General features: G+C 42.9%; 1 protein-coding gene across 2 annotated transcripts in view; it reads right to left on the bottom strand.

Moving 5' to 3' along the window:
* Positions 1-19,476, bottom strand: part of Ahcyl2 (adenosylhomocysteinase like 2) — a 145,921-nt gene that overhangs the window by 7,918 nt on the left and 118,527 nt on the right. For both annotated transcript variants that reach the window (XM_032906822.1, XM_032906823.1), the window contains 6 exons: positions 19,301-19,407; positions 17,042-17,158; positions 12,734-12,797; positions 12,188-12,276; positions 9,016-9,086; positions 6,368-6,462 (listed from right to left, as the gene is read on the bottom strand). In XM_032906822.1, coding sequence (XP_032762713.1) covers positions 6,368-6,462; positions 9,016-9,086; positions 12,188-12,276; positions 12,734-12,797; positions 17,042-17,158; positions 19,301-19,407 — 543 coding nt within the window. The remainder of the gene's footprint in view (positions 1-6,367; positions 6,463-9,015; positions 9,087-12,187; positions 12,277-12,733; positions 12,798-17,041; positions 17,159-19,300; positions 19,408-19,476) is intronic.

Consider the following 19,476-nt stretch of genomic DNA (forward strand, 5'->3'; position numbering starts at 1 on the left):
TTATAGATAGCTGATTTTTATCAATTAGTTTAAATTTTAGACTCCTATAACAAATATTTATTCAAGTCAAGAATTTAAGCACCTAGGAATTTTAATATAAACCAGGTGTAGTGGTACAAGCCCTTAATTCCAGCACTTGGGAGGTGAAGGAGAATCAAGGGCTCAAGGCCAGTCTAGGCTATATTGTATCTTAATAAGCAAAACCAAATGAAGATTGGTCATTCTAACATTACTCATGCTAGCAAATAAGCACAGACTGACAGGGAATGGCCAAGTATCAACTCCACTGGGTTTATGTAACGCATTAGGACAGAGCAGGAAGACAAAGAGGAGGAGGAAAAGGAGAAGAGGAGGATGAGATAGTAAAGATGATGACCATAATCAGCAGAGGCCACAACGACAGAAGGTTGAACTGTGGCTCAGCGATGCGGTTCTTACCTAGCACCACAGATTAAAAAAGTTACAAGTAAATAACACGAACGGAGATAAACTAACTGAAGCCAGCAGACAACTGAAAAAGTTAAGGATAAATACAAAATACAAAATTGAAATTATCATATAAAGGAGACAAAGAACTGACAACATGACACCGAGAGTCCGCCACCTTAGGAAGTGCTCCTTGGGAAGAACATGCTGGAATCAAGGAAGGGGGCAGCTGTTTCGAACGTAAGAAAACAGTGCTGAGACAAGGCAGTACAGTAAAAGGTACAGGGATGGCTGCAATACAGGCAAAACCCCTTGACGTCATTTAAAAGGAGGTTTAAAAAAATACTTGGTGGGGTTGGGGATTTAGCTCAGTGGTAGAGCGCTTGCCTAGCAAACGCAAGGCCCTGGGTTTGGTCCCCAGCTCCAGAAAAAAAAGAAAAAGGAAAAAAGAAAAAAAAAATACTTGGTTAACTTATCTCCAGCACTCTCAGGGAGGGTCCGTGTCCTCCCTGTGGAGACGTCTATTTGGCAGGTGTGCTCCTTTCCTACCCTATGGCCAGGACAAGAACAACTGAGGGAAGGAGGTCAGTGGTAAACATGTGCTTTGGGGTTCAATGTGTAGAACTACCACTTTATAAGGGCAGTGGGGTGGGGGCACTAAACTGTGCACTGGCCACTCTACCAGGAAGAGGGTTGCTTATGCAGATGCCGGCTCCAACTGTAGGCACGTTCCCCTGTAACTGTATTATGCCTACACATACTGATCCTACATGATTCCGAACAGTGCATAGCATCCCCCTGCCCCCACTCCCACCCTGCAGGGAGCACAGCTGTGGCTCCAGTCCTTCCAGAACCAATAGCAAGCCTTAGTTAATAATTCTTTGGTTAGAGAAGGGCCCTGAGAGCATGTGTGTATGATGCCTCACTTGAACTGTGAAGCTGGCGATCACATGGCCTGCCTTCCTCCCATGTGAGACAGGAGACACGGGAAAGGAGGAGTTGGCCATCAAGTAGCCTACAGCAGTCTCATCGAATTCATATTTTTCAGGAAAAAAAAAATACAGCTTTCTAAATGACTAACATTTTTCATGACCTATTCTTTCCTGAAATATACAGCAAGCAATATCTCAAAGTTAGGTAAAACCAAAAATTCTTACCCAAAGAGGAAAAGAAAACCCTAAGTAATGTTTGGGAGAGGAGAGATACAGTCAGGGGCTTACTGCACTCCCAGCCCTCAAGACTGGGGCTCTCTAGGTAGCCCAAGCAGGCTTCAACCCCATCCAATACCTCAACCCCCAAGTACTAAGATTTATTCTAAATTATGATCACAAAACTCTCTGGCTAGCCAGCAGGTGGATCTCTGAGTCTTCACAGAGAGAGACCCTGGCTCAAATACAAAACAATACAGATCTAACTGGATAAATGTTACATAGAGACTTTCCTCTCTAAGTTTTGGTTACAAAAGATAAGATCTATCTGGATGAACATTTACCAAATAATTCTACACAGAGACATTGGGTGACTTACAGAGACTCATTCCTTTCCTCACATTTTACATCTAGCTGACTTAGCAAATTCCACCGCTTACAACATGGAGTCTTATCAACTCTACTGTTTACCACTGAACCAAGCCAGCACCTTCACCTCTCAAAGCTTCCTGCTGTCCCCACACCTACTCAAGCCCAGAGGGTTTTCTTTACACAAAAGCCAGACTGGTTTATAAAAAACATACTTCAGATACATTTTGTTATTTGTTTGTTCAAATTTGTCCAGGAGCCTCTTTTCTACTTAGGTAAAACTCTAGTGACCATGGTCCACAGAGCTCTGCCTTACTCAGCGCCTCCTTGGGCTGCCTCTTGTTCACTCTGCTACTGTCGCCAGACTTAATCTTTAAACAATTTATATTTATGTATTTACTGATCTACTTATTAGTCTCTGTGGATGTGTCGGCACTCACATGTGTGTGTGTGGAGGTCAGAGGATCATGGATGTACAGGAACTGCTTCTCGCTTCATCTCAGGTCTCCAGGCTTAGCTGCCCAGCGCCTGCCCATACCTGCTGAGCCATCCTGCCGGCTCTCCCACAGCTTCTTCAGCGCTTACTTGCCATCCTGTCTTGTTTTGTTTTGTTTCCTCTTTGCAATGGTGAGGCAGAACCCAGGACTGTGTGCACTCATCCCAGACAAGTGCTCTACCACTGAGCGCTCCTGCTGGGCCGTTTTCTCTGAATACAGAGTACTCACTCACATGTCTTGCTTTTTCTCTCATTCAGCCTTCCCCACCCCAACATTCTATCCACAAAAATACCTTCCTTGACCATTTCAATTAGAAGAGTGCTCCCAACACCCTCCTCTTGCGTTTTCATTCAATAGAACACAGACGATAACTGTTGACTTATTTATTATCCATTTCCCACAAGAATATAAACTCCACGAGCAGCAAGACGTGGGTGGCTCAATGCTTTTACTTCATCTAATTAAAAGTCAGTACAGAGCAGGCTGAATATTTAGCATATACTTGCTAAATAATGAATGAATATCCTGGTTCTAATTACTGGCTGAGTTTGCGCGCTCTCTCTCTATCTCTCTCTCTCTCTCTCTCTCTCTCTCTCTCTCTCTCTCTCTCTCTGGAGTTAGGATCTTATTATGCAGCCCTGACTGGCCTCAAATTCCCAGCAATCTACTTTAAATTTTGTTTTACATGCTCTCTGACAGTACCATCACACACTAATTTAACTTTCAAAAGCCCTCTGATCAGCATCTTTTCTGGACCATCCCTTATGCCACGACAAATTCAAAGAGGGAGGTGTCTCTTGGCTCCAGATGTAGCAAATATGGGGGTCTATGTAGCAATAATGGCAAAACCAAGCCTAGTTTCAACATCCAGGGTGATCCTTTTAAAGTAAAAGCTATCATATTAAAACTAAGCCAGAAAGCCTGCCCCACCTGGTGATCCAGCCCATATACATACAGCCACCAAAACTAGATAATATTGATGAAGCCAAGAAGTGCATGCTGACAGGAGCCTGATATAGCTGTCTCCTGAGAGGCGAATGCTCGCAGCCAACCATTGAACTGAGAACAGGGTCCCCATTGGAGGAATTAGAGAAAGGATTGAAGGAGCTGAAGGGGTTTGCAACCCCATAAAAACAACAATGCCAACCAACCAGAGCTCTCAGGGATTAAACTACCATCTAAAGAGTACACATGGACAGACCCATGGCTCCAGCTGCATGTGTAGCAGAGGATGGCCTTGTTGGGCACCAATGGAAGGAGAAGCCCTTGGTTCCTCCAAGGCTGGACCCCCCAGTGTAGGGGAATGTCAGGGCGGGAAGGAGGGGTGGTTGGGGAGGGGGAACAACCTCATGGAAGAAGAGGGAGGACAGATGGGATAGGGGCTTATGGACGGGAAACTGGGAAAGGGAATAACATTTGAAATGTAAATAAAAATATCCAATATCCTGACTGTTCTGACAATGAATGTTGAGTTTCTAAAAAAGAAATATCCCCTAAAGTCTAAAATTTCAAAAACCTGAATATCCTCAAATTATAGTCCTTGATTAAAATCATGATCGTGAAAAGCTAAAAAAAACAACATCACCACACACGCACACACATAAAAACAACAAACCACCACCACCACCACCACCACCACCACCACCACCACCACCACCACCACCACCACCACCACCACCACCACCACCAAAACCCTCCAATGGCTCCGCTTCTCAGAATATCACTGTTTCTTAGCATGGGCTGTTCGGCCGTCTAAAGGGTCTGGCCTGTTACCTCTCAGACCTCATCTTCCTTTCCTGTCTTGTGCTCACTGTGCCATCTACATCAGCCTCCTTTCACCCCTCAAACAGAGCAGGGCTCCATCTGCCTCAGGACATGTGGACCAGCTGCGGCTGCTGCTTACAGTGCCCCTCACCGAGAGGTCCACATGCCTGACCCTTTCCACCTCAGCTCCACTGTTTAAAGAGCAGCCTAGTTCTCCGTTCCCTCTGCCTTACTCTACTCTTCTCTCCTCTTAGAACTTTACTTACTATGCTTAGTTGTCCTTCTCACTTAAGCATAAGCTCTATGAAGTAGGAACTTATGTGCAGCAGGCATAGAGCAACCACACAATAATATTTGCGATTGGAGGCAAACGGTCTTTGACCTCTATTCTAGAATTACTCATGTCTAGCCCATCTTTAACGGGAAAACTAGGTATTGGAGCCAATACATCTGAATTTTTTTGTTTTGTTTTGTTTTGTTTTTCTGAAACATGGTTTCTCTCTGTAGCTATGGCTGTCCTGGGACTCACTCTGTAGACAGTGCTGGCCCTGAACTCAGAGATCCACCTGCCTCTGCCTCTGCCTCTGCCTCTGCCTCTGCCTCCTAAATGCTGGAATTAAAGGTGGGCACATACACCAGCTCAAATACTTGCATTTTGTGCTTAAGTTTCATTTTGAATCAGCTGACTTACCAGTGTACTTAATGCCTATACTTCCCAGTTTAAAGTTAAGACTAACTCTCCCAGAGTAGTCAAGGGCGTGGAGTGAGTAAGAGTAAAGGTGTACAATTAGATGACCGCATCCGTTATGCAGAGCTTCCTGTGGCTTTGGAGAGAAAGTCTTCCCCCTTTTCTCTTTGACCATGCAGTAAAGGTGCCCCTTCCCTCATGGTACATAACTGGAATGTAAGAGGCCCTGCCACTGCCAAGGAACCAACTCTCAACGCATTAGTGACTGTAAGCAAACTACGGTGACAGGCAGTGATGCTGCACGGCACCCAGGCCCCAGAGCACTAGGCTCTGGGGGGCTACCTTGCAGCTGCTTCCATCCTTCTTTCTGGTGCTGTGGTGTGGGGATTAAACCTGGAGCCTTGTGCATGTGGGGCAAACACTCTAACATGGAGCTACACCCCTAGCCAAATATTTCTAATAACAAAAGAATACAACACAGGGCTAAAAAGAAGTATTATCTATCCAACAAGGCTCTCAGCATCAGCTGGTCCTTACCTGAACTGCTGAAGCTCAAGCACAGCAGCCCTCGGTGAGACGAAAGCCTGCTATGGTTGAGCCAGTTACCCACAGAGAAAGACAGACGTGCCATAAAATGCCATAAAAACCTAAAGTCAAAGTCACACTGAGAGATACTTTGGTAAGTCTGGAAGAAACGAAACACCTCTATTAACTGCTACTTGGATAACTTATTAGAGGTTTGGTTGGGTATAATCGGATGTGGAACCACAGCAATAGACCTCCCAGGTTTAAGAATATACACTGTTGGGGTTGGGGATTTAGCTCAGTGGTAGAGCGCTTGCCTAGGAAGCGCAAGGCCCTGGGTTCGGTCCCCAGCTCCGAAAAAAAAAAAAAAAAAAAAAAAAAAAAATATACACTGTTACACAGTGGCTCTGGATGGAAGGAGGAACTTATAACCTGGTCACTGTGATTTGAGAGATATGTTAAGGGAGGCCTAGGCCAGGGGAAAAGGAGAGAAAAGAAAAACCTGCAGTGTTTGATAGATACAGCCATTCTAAGACAATGTATGAATCCTAGCCCACGAATCTCTCTCATTTGAGTGTTCCCATGGGCCAGCCTACTTATCTTCATGCAAAGGAAACATCCCCATAATACTGACTCCATTTTGATTCATACTGAGATTATCCAGCTATCAGTTCTTAAATGGAAAGGAATGTTTCACAGTATGAGTAGGTAATCAAGCTTGGGTGTATGGAGGCAATCATTTGAAATGACTTTGGTGAAAAAGCTTTATTTTGCCCCTAAGCAGAGGCCACAGGGCTGGAAAGTGAACAGACATGGACTGTTCTAGAATACTCATGACTCATGTTCAGACTAACTGATGCCCCGGCCTTTTCTTCTTCTGGTTTGTTACTTGGGAAGGAGAGAATGAATGAAAAACAAGAAGGGTCCCAGATGGCTGGTAAGGATCTTACCACATCAATCTCGGTGTTGGAATGTCCCATGTTACAAACGATGCAGCTATTCTTCATACGGTCCAAGTGCTCTCTGGTTACCACGTTCTTGTTCCCTTAAAAACAGAAGAGATAGACACATGAAAAAGGAATGAAGTTAGACCCCACATCATATAATATATAAGCCACACTATATATATATATATATATATATATATATATATAAAAACAAATTCTATATGGATCATATTCTTAAGAGCAAAAACTAGAAAAACTCTTAGTTTTTAACAGAAATGTTAGAGGAACATGCAAGTGAATTCTTGTGGCCTCAGGTTCTGCGACCGTCTCCAGCCATACATCACTTTAAACATAAACAACAGAGGACAAAGAGAGACTGGACTATAGGCATACAAGTCCTTGCTATAAATGACCTAAGGAAGTGTTTAAAAGACAACTTAGTGAATGGAACAAAATCTCTGTAAGCCAAACACTGAAATGGGATTTCTATTAGAAATGCATAGGGGAACTCTTACAACTCAGCAATAAAGACAAATAATCCAATTAAAAATAATCTGAAAGGATCAATGAAGGTATCAATGGCCAAAAAGCACAGAAAGAATGGAGAGTATCACTAGCCATCTAAATTTATGTTCACTGGGACAGCCATAATAAAAAATACAATAATAAAAGTGTTGTGAGGACGTAGAAAAGCTGGAACCCTCAAGCACTGCTGCTACAACTGTACAGAGTTCTATTGTTTTGAAAAATAGTTTGGCAACTCATTAAAGGTAGAGTTGCCTTTAATAATAAAAAAACATGACAATATTTTTATTCCTGGTTACAGACTAGAGAAAAGGAAGCAAGTCCACAGGAAGACTGGACTCACTGTCTGCAGCTGCCTCATGACCATCCAAAGTGACGCCAACTCAAATCTATGTATGCTCATCAGAAAAGATAGTGTGTGGGACAGCACACACAGAGGAGGAAATATTAACATGTTATTACATGGATGGAACCTGGAAGCATCATGTTAAATAAAAGAGGCCAGTCACAAAGGACTACACAGTATATGACCTCATTTTACACGCACAGACAGAAAGATCAGTGGTTCTTAGAGTTACAGCAGGTGTGTGAGGGATGTCAGGAAGTGACCATTTATGATGAAGGGCTTCTTGTGGGCATGGTAACATTGTAGAATTAGATGACGGCATGCTCTACATCTTTAGTGCACTGTTCAATGCTGAACAGTGTGCTATATGAATTCTATCTCAAAAAGTTGTAACAGCTGTGCAACCCTGTGACTTTCTCATTAAGTTTTGCATTTGGCACTGAGGATCACCCTTAGGCCCTGAGCTACACCTACAGACAAAGCTGCACACGGACTGGTGATAGGCACAGCTGGGACTCACCCCAGTTAGGCTACTAAAGATAAGTCCATTCAATCCTTAGCACAGGGAGGAGGGGAGGACCCACGGGCTGATGGTAAAGTCAGAACAGCTCTTCATAGTCCTGCCCCTGCGCCCAGTTCTTGCCAGTATAAACAATTTCATTTCCTCTCTCTAAGAGAATTATAAAAAGCAAACCAGAATTCCTGTGATTATGGTTCTAATATACAATTGTAATGTTTCTCAATCTGAGAAAACTAGCCTTTTTGAACATTCATCCGTAAAATTAAAAATCTACCTGTTTTAAAATTAATGAAACCACTACCACTTATTCTATGAGGAATTTTGTTTTTTCCCTGTCTTAATTTATAGGGACTATACAGATACATATTTGCTTTTTTGTTTTGTTTTTTTTGGGGGGCGGGGACAGGGTCTCACTATGTAGCTCTATGTAGACCAGGCTGACCTCAGACTCAGAAAATCCTCCTGCCTCTACAACACTAGTGCTAGGATTAATGGCATATGCCACCATACCTCAAATATTTGCTTTTAGGATGAACAAGAGACAGCAGGACTGAGAATGGAGCTCAGTGGTGGAGCATGCACTCAGAGTGCTTATGTAATCATCATGGCCTATGCTCTTCTAACTTGTAGCTATGTCTGAGGAGGCTAAGGATAGGCAGAGACACAATAGCAATAAAGGATGGAGAGAAACTTCCCTTCAGGGATGACCTAAAGGTCTATTCTTGGGCAGAGCTCTAAACAGGAAAATGTGAAAGAGAAGACGAGAGTGTTTCTATGTTTCTGACTCCACAGTGCTGAAATTATAAGTGCATACCACTGTGCCTGGCTTTTTAAAAAGATGATTTATGTAACGTGTATGAGTGTTTTGCCAGCATGATGCATGTGTACTGCCTATATGTCTGATTCCCACAGTTAGAAGACAGTGTCAGATTACCTGGAACTGGAGTTATGGATGGTGGTGAGCTACCACGTAGGTACTAGGAATAGAACCTGGGTCCTTTGTAAGAGCAACAAGCGTTCTTTAACCACTGAGCCACCTCTCCAGTCACCTGCTTGACTTTTTTCTATAGGTTCTTGGAATCAAATTCAGGTACTGGTATTTATTAAGGCAAGTATCTTACCAAATGAGCCATTCCTACTTCTCAACCCCTTTCTCTCGCTTTAATGGTTTGGCTTTATCCACAATATTTTTAATCACCCCTCATTTGCTCCATGAAAGCATTTCTACGTCCCACCCCACTGGATATACCACAACCATACCTGTACAAGTAATAACAATGTCCACTTGCCGGATGACTTCATTTAGCTTCACTAGTCGAAATCCATCCATACTGTAGAAATAAAGCAGGACCAGTTAAACTCAGCCAGCGGATGGGGAGTCTTCCCTTAGAAGCTAGCACCGAGCTTTTCAGATAGTTCCAGTGTCTTTCTTGACAGCTGGAATGCTTCTGGTCTGTTTGTTTTGTTTGTTTTTTAAGACAGTGTCGTGTGTAGTCCAGGCTGGCCTCAGAATCAGGAGCCTCTAGCCTTTTCCTCAAGTGCAGGGATTACAGGCATGTGTCAGCACATCTGAACGGGGCTACTCTTCAGTCAAAAGTCCAAACAATTTTCCTAGTTTGTATAGGAGAGATGTAAAAGATCCTTTTGCGTCTTCGGAATTATTTCTTCCAATAATAGTGAACCAAGTAAGGGCTACCATGAGATTCCCAAATGAATTTCTAGAAAATGACACATGGCCATTGGATTTATTCTCACTGAATTTGTTCTAAGGTCACTGATTAGCTTCTGGGAAAAAAAAAAACCCAAAGGACTTTTCTCAGTGCCTCATAGTGCCTGATCTCTCTGCCACATTAAGCATAACTTGACTTGTTTAAAGCCTAATTCCCCATGTTCATATAGTGCTGGGGGTTAAACCCAGGACCTTGTACATGCTAGGTGACTGTATCCCACTTGGCTACATTCTAAGGAGTTTCCCATGTTTAAGCAGAGGAACTTGTGGGGTTCTTCACCGGACCCTTCTCTGTTCTTTCAGTACTCATGTTTATTCTGCCTTTGGCTGCAAATCACCACTCATGTGGTGGGCACATCCCCCTGAGCCCAGTGCTGGGATTAGAACCCAGGCACCCAGCAAACAAGTCAGAGCTCTGCATCCATCTATACTTCAGCTACAGTTTGTATCTTTAACTTACACGGCTGGGGGCTTCATAGCCAAGGACTAACTACTCACCCAGATATCGCAAATAGTCCCCAGAAGGATCCCAAACTTGTTTGAAAACAAACTCATTGTCCTCTCCACTCTCACCTACTTTTCTTCTGTTTCCTACCCTGAGCATCAACATTACTGATAACCCAGCTGTATGAGCCAAGTAACTGTTTCTTCCTAATTGAAATTGTAACCAAATCTTTTTGATTCTTTTTCTTAATTCCTTAAAAGCCTCTTGAATTTATGGCCCCACAGAATCTTTTTGATGGTTTTGAGACAAGGTCTGAACTTACTTTGTAGACCAGGTTAGCCTTAAACTTGAGGTAATTCTCTTAAGGTGCTGAGATTATAGATTTGTGGGCCACTGTGCCTAGTTCTGCCCCCCTTTATCCCTGTATTCTGGCTTTACTAAAGTCAGGTCAGCAATGCATGGCCCAATCTCACTGACTCTAGGTTATAACTCTCAAAATCATTTTGCAGAATGATTTCTCTAAGTGCAATTTGGAACATTTTATTTCCATGTTTAAAATACTCTAGGATAAGACCTAAATTCTTATACTGATAAATGATTACACTGCCATTTGATTCTAACCTCAGATATTACCATTCCCCAAATTATCTAGTCTGTGAGCTCCTGAAATATGCTGTGCTATCCTTTCTTTGGAGGCTAGGCTCTTGCTCCTTGCATAGGACACATACTTTCAAACTGAGAGGGGGGTTAAAAAAACCCAAAAACCATAAAACAAAAACCCTGCACAAGTTTTAACAGTCTTCCTGACATTCCTGTCTACAGTGCACAGTCTCTGTTAAGACGGTTTTCCGAGCTCTTACAGCACTGCACGATGTTTACAGTGCTATCCACACAGCACAGGGGTTAGCTGAGTTCTTTTCAAAGCAGAGCTGCATCCCTCCATCTATCCTCTCATTTACCCTCAGCACAGAGGTTGTACAGCAGGGATGGCACAGTAAGTTATGGGTTCACAGCTATGAGACAATGTAAATGCACTGTCCTTGGCACTGTCTTGTTCTGGCTTCTATACTGAAGAGACAGTACCGGAGAGGTGACGGTCCCTGTGTACTGAAGCCAGCTACAGAAAGCCAGAGGTTCTACTGGAGAGCTCTGCTTTGGCAGTTTATCGTTCGGCTCTGTGAGTGGTAGGACAAAGGGGACAGGCGTTACTCCAACCTTATTCTAGCTCAGTGTCCTTCTTCCAGAGGTTTAGTGGTAAACACTGAACAGAAAATAAAAAAAATGTAGATATACACTACAGAAACTTGGACTTGTAGTAACTTTTAGTGACTGTGGTGTTTCTCATTCTGTGGATGATGGAAATAATCTTAGTAACAGTTAACACTTGGTGACTTAATTCTCACAGAACTTTAAGGTAAGGATGATATCTATATTTCATTTGTTTCATTTAACTATTATTATTCTTTAGACAGGGTCTGACTATATAGCCCTGGTGGTCTGGAACTTATTATGTAGACCAGACTGGTCTTGAACTCAGAAATCCCTTTGTCTCTGTCTCCCAAATGCTGGGATTAAAGGTGTGCCCTGCTAGGATCCACATTTGAGAGAGGAAAAAGAAACTTAAAAATTTTAAGTTTAGATTCTAGCCTTAAGAATTCTAAGAACACCACAATTTCTCACACATTCTATTTGCCTCAGACTCAGGAATACTAAGATTAAGATCTGAACCTTAACAAAAAATACTGGTGTTTGTGCGTGTGCGTGCGTGCGTGTGCGTGTGTGTGTGTGTGTGTGTGTGTGTGTGTGTGTGTGTGTGTGTGTGTGCATGCCTGATATATGCGTGAAGGTAAGCACAGGTCAAGGTTCACCCATGGAGGTCAGAGAATAACTTTGTGAAGTCAGAGACTGAAATTAGGTCATCAGGATTGTGCAATAACCACGTAGTGTAGTAAACCATTGTTCTGGCCTGCCTTTTCTCTTTTGATCATTATTTCCAAAGGGGTGGGGATGACATATGAAGAGACATTAATAGGATATTTGTCCCTCAAACCAAAGCATTCCCTGTTACTATTTCAACAGGAATTCTAAATTTCCACTTCTCTCAGAGCAGAACTCCTTGACTTTTGCAAGGCGGACGCTTAGCATTCCCTTAGCAGCTCCCCTGGGCGTGTGGGTGTAAGGGGGGGAGGGCACCACAGTTGCACGGCAGCACTGCAGCTGGCCATGCAGAGGAAGGCAGGCACCCTTGTCATGCTTACCAGGCTTGCAGGGCACAGATGGGATCAATTTCAGTTACGTACACGACGGAACCCATGGCTTTCAGAGCAGCACAGCACCCCTTTCCTACCTGAGCAGTGAAAGAACACACACAAGGAGGAGTCAGTGAAAGCACACTTCTCAAAGCTTCTGGAAGCTTTGGAAAGGTACCCTGTTTCTTCCCCTCAAAGTAAGTTTGCTGAGTAGATTCATGCTTGGGGAAAACCAAGAAAAACAAATAAATGCAGCTCATAAACAAGTCCCTGGCCCCTGCTTAGCACATTCGTATGCACGAGAACACCCACATTCACGACTTCTAATCAAAACACAAGCTAAGAGAACATCACAAACAGCACTGGAACAAGTCGGAAAAGCAACTTGAGGAAAAATGCAAAGGGAAAAGAAAGACACTTAATTCAAGGCCCTCTGAAGTTATGTGTTCCCATCTAACATGGTGCACGAATATACTTCTGTCTGTACGTAAAACTCTGCAACATTTTAACCAAAATACATTTTAAACGTCCAACAAGTAAAAGGTTGAACTTTACCTCTCCATAGCCACAGACCACCACTTGCTTTCCACCAAACATCATATCTGTTGTCCTTTTAAGTCTGAGGAAACAAAAACAAAACCCAAACCATTCACTTAGGAAAATATGTTCCTTTCTACCTGAGGCTTGTGCTTTTGTTTTAAAGTTCTTTCATTTCTGAGGGAAAACAATAGAGTCCCCACTTTGTCTGTCTAATGAGCTCTAGGTATGTGGGAGCGGTGCTTCTCCATCTTTACTCTGCCTCTCTTCCTTGGGAGTGGTGCAAAAGAACGATGTAGAGTACACAGTAAGCTTGTAAACAAAAAAGCAATGTACACTTCTATGTTGTGAACAGATAAGGAGAACAAAGAAAAGATACAAATAAGGAAACAGTAACTTTAATTTAGGAAGTGACAGTTCTGACTTAATAAGACATTGCCTCACTGTTTAGCAATGAGCTGTAAGCAGTGCATTTAGCGGAGTGGCCAGTTTGAGCTTACACTGATTCAGTCGGGAGAGTAATGACTCCGTGCAGAGAGGCTGTGAAATGTGCCGATAGTGACTGTATAGACAACGAGCCTTCTGAATTGATCTGGAGCAGGAAAGGTCTACCTTTGTAACTTGTTCTCTATGAAACTGACTCTTACTGTCTCCAGGATTTCTGCAAAGACTGTGTAGGAATGAGTTCTGGTTTCTCTTTGGGTACAATGAGATTACTTTTTCTGGGAATCTTGGCCAAGACAAAAAAGGGTTTCAACTATAAAATCCAGTCAATTTTGAGATGCCTGGTCTCTCCAAATACATGTAAAGCTTCCTACTTATGTATCTATTTACTTACCCCTTCTGGTGCAAAGGGTCTGTAAATGCTCAAGAAAGTAAGAATCCTATTTTTAAAAAATGGTTTGGTAGCTCCACAGCGCTGATACAGCTGCATTTAATACTTCAGTGTGAGGATGCTTCTTCCTCACTGAAGAGTTAAGTCTGGTAGGGCCCACCACACTCCAAGTCATGGATTAGCAGAGTGGTCATGCAATGGCTAGCACAGCAAGAAACCCAAAGGATCTATTTCTAGGCCTCCTTTCCTTTGACCACTTTTCTGAAGCTTTTCCTCATCCCTCTCTTTGTAACTATACATGTGGCGGTCTGGCAACTTCCTTCACACTGTTCCTTTGCAAGTGACAACCAGGCTGCAGACATGGATAGACTCCAGTTAGGCAGCCATTTTCCTGTGATCTCAGGATTTTCCTCAAGGATAAAGGACAAGGAAGGGACAGTTTACTTGAGGAAAGACTGGGAAACGGTAAGCCACTTGGGGCTAGTTAGGAGTCATGGCAACCCTCTGAACTTCTCTTCGGCTCTTCTATCTCCACAGCCCTGGTAGAGCTAAAGCACTATCTACAGTGTGAAAATCCTAGCAGAGCTCCTCTGGAGCTTCGGGGAAATTTTCCTTCCTTAAGTGGAATCTTAGTCAGCACTACACAGGAGGAGTTGGCAGGGCTCCCCGATGCCTGTGATGGTGAATTCTCCCTGACAACTTGAGGGGACTTAGAATCACCACGGCAGCAAACCTCTGGACACGTCTTTGAGGGCGTTTCTAGCGTAAGGTAACTGATGTAGGAAGACCCTTAGCATAGGCAGTGCCACCTGATGGACGGGAGTCCTGCACCAGATAAGGAGAGAGCATCTTTCGTCTCCCTCATCAGCATTCATCTTTGCTTTCTGACTGTGGGTGCAATGTGATCAGCAGCCTCCAGCTCCAGCTGCCATGACTTCCCGGCATGATTTGATTACGCCCTAGATCACCACCCCCATGTTGCTTTTGTCAGGTATTTGGTCCTAGCAACATGCAAAGGGATGAATACAGCAAGTAACCACCTCAGAACTAGAGAAGATTAAATATTAATACCTTCTTCACGTGGATGCTCTCTTAGCCCAAATGTCTCCCTGCTCTGCTGCCCCGCCTTTTCTTTCTGGTTTTGTGAGATAGGATCTTGTGTAGCACAACCTGGCCTCAAGTTTGTTATATAAGAAAGAATAGCCTAGAATGCTCAATTCACCTTCCTAGCCTCTGAGTACTGGGATTACAGATGTGGGCCATCATGCCCGGCTTCTACTGCGGTTTCCTCTGGAGCAGTTTTCACCTCTCTTGCGCTCATCTCTACTGAGAGAACAAGTGCCCTTGACCCAGTTGCAGTTTGGCGCTGTCTGCAGGTACCAGTGAGCTTGTACACTTAGCAAGTTTAGACGAACAGCACAGGTCCCTACTCCTCACTGTAAAATCTAACTGTAACCCTTGTTCTGCTGCTCCTTGTCACCTCAGTACACTCTTGTACAACCTTAAGACCTTCTTACCGAGGGAGTAAACTATGGTTGGGAGGGGCTCCACTTTTCTGAACTAGTAGAGTTCTCTTCATGCATCCTTTACTGATCCTGGTATAGGCCAACTTTAGGGTCACATATCTGGTACTTGAAAAGTCTAAAAGAATAGTGGTGGGTAGATAAGTATTTTAATGAAATATACAAGTTACTATTAATGTGGTCAGAATTGAGGTATCTGTCACAATGACCCTTACATGAAGATGCTCCATGGCTGACTACTGAGCTAAGAATTTATGAAAATTCAGTCTATGTGACTCTATAGTAATATAGTAGGTAACAATAGTTACAATGTGCATCGAACATTCCACCAAACGGGGGTGAAAAAAAGAAAGAAAACCCAGCAAAAACCTCCCCTAGATTCTAATTTAATCCTAAAACTTATTATACATGAAGTTCTAGACAGACAAGCAAGGTGCTGGGTTTGGTTACACATGCCTGTATTAAAGCATGATTAAAGCAGAATCGTGCTATTGAGGCCGGACTGGGCTATGTATCAAGTTCCAGGTCAGCTGGGTGTACACAGTAAATTACCACCCCTGACATTTTTTTTTTAAAGGAGAAAGGTATTACCTTGTCTTATTAACTCTCACAATAACTCATAAAGTAGGTCATAAAGTTACTGTTTGACAGATGAAGGATATGCAAGGAGGATAAGCAAGGGATTACAGTTAATAAATAGGTAATGGGAGCAGCATTTAACTAGGTCTTTCTGAATCCAGTGCCGGTGGTGTCACTGCAGACACTGAATGGTGAGGAATGCAGTCTACAGAATCTTTCCCCATCTTCTTCATTAATTCATATGTGATAGAAACACTTCACTTGGCATATTCTATGCTATTTTGATAGTTTTACTTAGAAAATTACTTGAGGGCTATGATTTAGATCTAGAATGTTCCTAAAGGTTCATATGATGAAGGCTTGGTCCCCCTGCTTGCTTTACTAAAACGTGTGGAAAACTGTAAGAGGCCAAGTCTTGTGGGAGGCTTTCTAGAAATTGGCAAAATGTTCTTGAAGGGTAGAGGGAACCCAGCTCCTTCCTTTCTCTTTTCTTACGTCTCAGTCAGAAGCAGTCAAATGCTTCGTCACAGGATCCTGACTAACCACACGCTGCTTCACTGCACACCTCAGAGCAAACATGGCCATCTGCCCACAGACCGACACCTCTAAAACTCTGAGCCAAAATCAAGTTCTGATTGTCAAAAGTCGAGAATGTCAGGTATTAGTTACAGCAGCAGAATGCCAACTACACATGGGGTCTTCCGAGTCGCAATGAGGAAATGCCAGAACACAGGGTGGAGACAGGGTGAGCACTGTCAACCCTCACAGAGCAGAAAGCAGGAATGCCTCTGGGAGTTCATTCATTCCTCTCACAAGTTTCTGGATAGTCAAGAAATCCCATGACAGTGACGACATGAGAATTATATGGTACGTTATGGGAACCACGATCTGAAATAGGATCATCTGAAATCTCTTTCAAAATCATTGTTATGCCCTTTTAACACCACAAAATATGAATTCTGCTTACCAATAGTAGCTAATCTCATTTCTCTTTTAAAATTTTGTTTACTTTTATGTGTATGAGTGCTTTGTCTGCATGTGTTTGTGTGCCTGGGACCTGTGGAGGCCAGAAGAGGGCACCAGGTCCCCTGGGTCTGGAATTATAGACAGTTGTGGGCTGCCATGTGGCTACTGGGATTCAAAACCAGGTCCTCTGGAACAGCAACCAGGGCTCTTAACCACTGATTGAGCCACGTCTCCAGCCCCTGTCTAATATCCTAAGTAAAGGAGATTTTCTTGTAATGGTGAGTGATAGTGACCAAGCTACGGGTTTCATGGTCCTGGGTGTGATGTGGTGAAACATGAAACAGTTCCAGAAATAATTAAAACCAAAGAAGCTGGAGCCGTCAGGCAATAACCCAAGATCACCTCACAGATAACAGACATTACCCGTCAAGGATAGATTCACGGCAACAGTAGAGGTTATCAAATTTCTGTTTAGTGACTGAGTCATTGACGTTCATGGCTGGAACACACAGCTTCCCAGCTTTGGACAGTTGGTACAGCCTGGGAAGGAGGAAGGCAAGAAGAACATAAAGCAACAAGACATTACACTCTACTATTGGTTTAAGTCTGATCTCTGAAGTATATTGATGGGTGAGCATGAGAGCAAAGACATAACTAATTCCTCCCTACAAGACAGAACAGAGAGACAGATCATGCACTTCCAGAGGCTGCATACAGCCTGGCAATCAAGCTCATATTTGAAAAATCATGTCGAGAAAAGCTTTAATCCAACTATGTTTCAAGATCTTAAAAAAAATTTTTTTAAAGATTTATTTATTATATATAAGTACACTGTAACTCTCTTCAGACACACCAGAAGAGGGCATCAGATTCCATTACAGATGGTTGTGAGCCACCATGTGGTTGCTGGGATTTGAACTCAGGACCTCTGGAAGAGCAATGAGTGCTCTTAACCACTGAGCCATCTCTCCAGCCCCAAGATCTTAAAAAATTTTTAATTGCATATAAATCTTTTTCATTTTTATTTTTAAAGACTAAGACTTCTGCTTTGAGACAGGGTCTCACTGTGGAGTCCTGGATGGCCTGGAACTCAGAGATCCTCTGGCCTCTGCTGGTATCCAAGGCATGCGCTACCATTCCTATTGCAAGACAGAGACTTTAGAAAAGTTACTAGCTTTATTTTCTGTGTCTGAGGATTTACTTGAACATATGTATGTTTTAGGCATGGGTGCCTGGTGCCTGTGCAGGCCCAAAGAGAGTGTTAGGTCTTCTGGAACCTGAGGAACCAATGTTGTGAGAGGCCAGGTGGACGCCTGGGGACCAAACCCGAGTCCTCTGCAAATGTAAGAGCTCTTAAACCACTCAGCCATCTCTCCCAACTTTCACATACATTTTTATATCCCTTTTCAAAAAAATGTAATGTGGGGGCTGGAGAAGTGGCTCAGTGGCTGCTCTTCCAGAAGGCCATGCTGATCCTGTCAAGTGGCTTGGAATCATCTGTCACTCCAGCTTAGGAAATCTAATGCCCTCTTCTGGCCTCCATGGTCACCCACAAACATAGCATACAGTCACACAAACATACACATATACATAAATAAAAACAAAAATAAATCTTAAAAAGAACTAATTTTAAACAATACTTTAAAAATCCTGCATAATCCTACTATTATTAGTAGTTTCAAATTCATTAACAATATATAAACCCATAAATTGCATAGCCATACATGCATGGGTTTAAAAACTTAGTCCATTAAAAAACAGAAGTATTTGTTTTATTAAAATTTCACCTCCCGGGCCAGTGATGAGCCTTAGGGTAAGGGCTGTGCCAGACCTGACGATCTGAGTTCAATCCATGGCCCACTGTGGTGGAAAGAAAGAACTAACGTCCACAGCTGCCTTTCTTGATCCGCACTGCTGACATGCAGGTATGTGAGCACGCATGTGCACATACATAAATTTAAAATGTAACCCATCCTAAGAATCCGAAGGTATGTTGTAAGCTGCAAGTTTTTTGTTTTTACTTTTATGTGCATTAGTGTTTCTGTGTGAAGGCATTGGATCTCCTGGGACTGGAGGTACAGACAGCTGTGAACTGTCATGTGTGTACTGGTTATTGAACCTGGGTCTTTTGGAAGAGCAGCCAGTGCTCCTAGCTGTTAAACCATCTCTCCAGCCCCAAGCTATAGTTTTATATGTGCAAAAAGATTAGAAAACATTCAAGAAGCCATGGTGGTATGCTTTGAATGGAAGTTTTTTTCATGCTTTCAATTCTTTATTGGTGAATAAGATCAACAGAAATGATTCTAGTTTTATCTAAGGAATTACCGATACTTTGTGATGGGACCCAAGCCCTTGCTTGCTGTCTGTGAGGGAGGACAAAGGTTATTATCTACTGTGGGTCTCTAGCATAGAACAGTGCCTGGCTCATTACTGAATGAATGTCCAAAAGGAGCAGGCATCCACTGCACCACGGTGACAAGAAAACACGAGGCCCTTGCCTGCTTCTCCATCTGAGCTGCTCACCATTTTAGATCTGCAATTTGGGTGTTAATTAAAGTAAGTGTCTAACCTTGGACTTGTTACCGTATAGAAAAGCTGCAATCTTCAGTGTAATGTAATGTTTTCTATAGACATGTGGCCATAAGATTCTGTATGTAAGTTAGGGTGACTGTTGAACCTTACCTATGGACTCCAGTAACACTCTCCTCAACTATGCCTTTGATTTTCTTAAACATGTTGGGATACTTCTTATAAATCCAGTGAGTAAGATCTCCTCCATCATCCAAGATCTGCAACAGAAACATCAGAACTGTCATTTGTCTCGCTAAAGGTGTAGGTGTCAGTGTCTCTCAGAGTAC

Source organism: Rattus rattus, chromosome 6 (genome assembly GCF_011064425.1).
Source record: "Rattus rattus isolate New Zealand chromosome 6, Rrattus_CSIRO_v1, whole genome shotgun sequence".
Taxonomy (NCBI): Eukaryota; Metazoa; Chordata; class Mammalia; order Rodentia; family Muridae; genus Rattus; species Rattus rattus.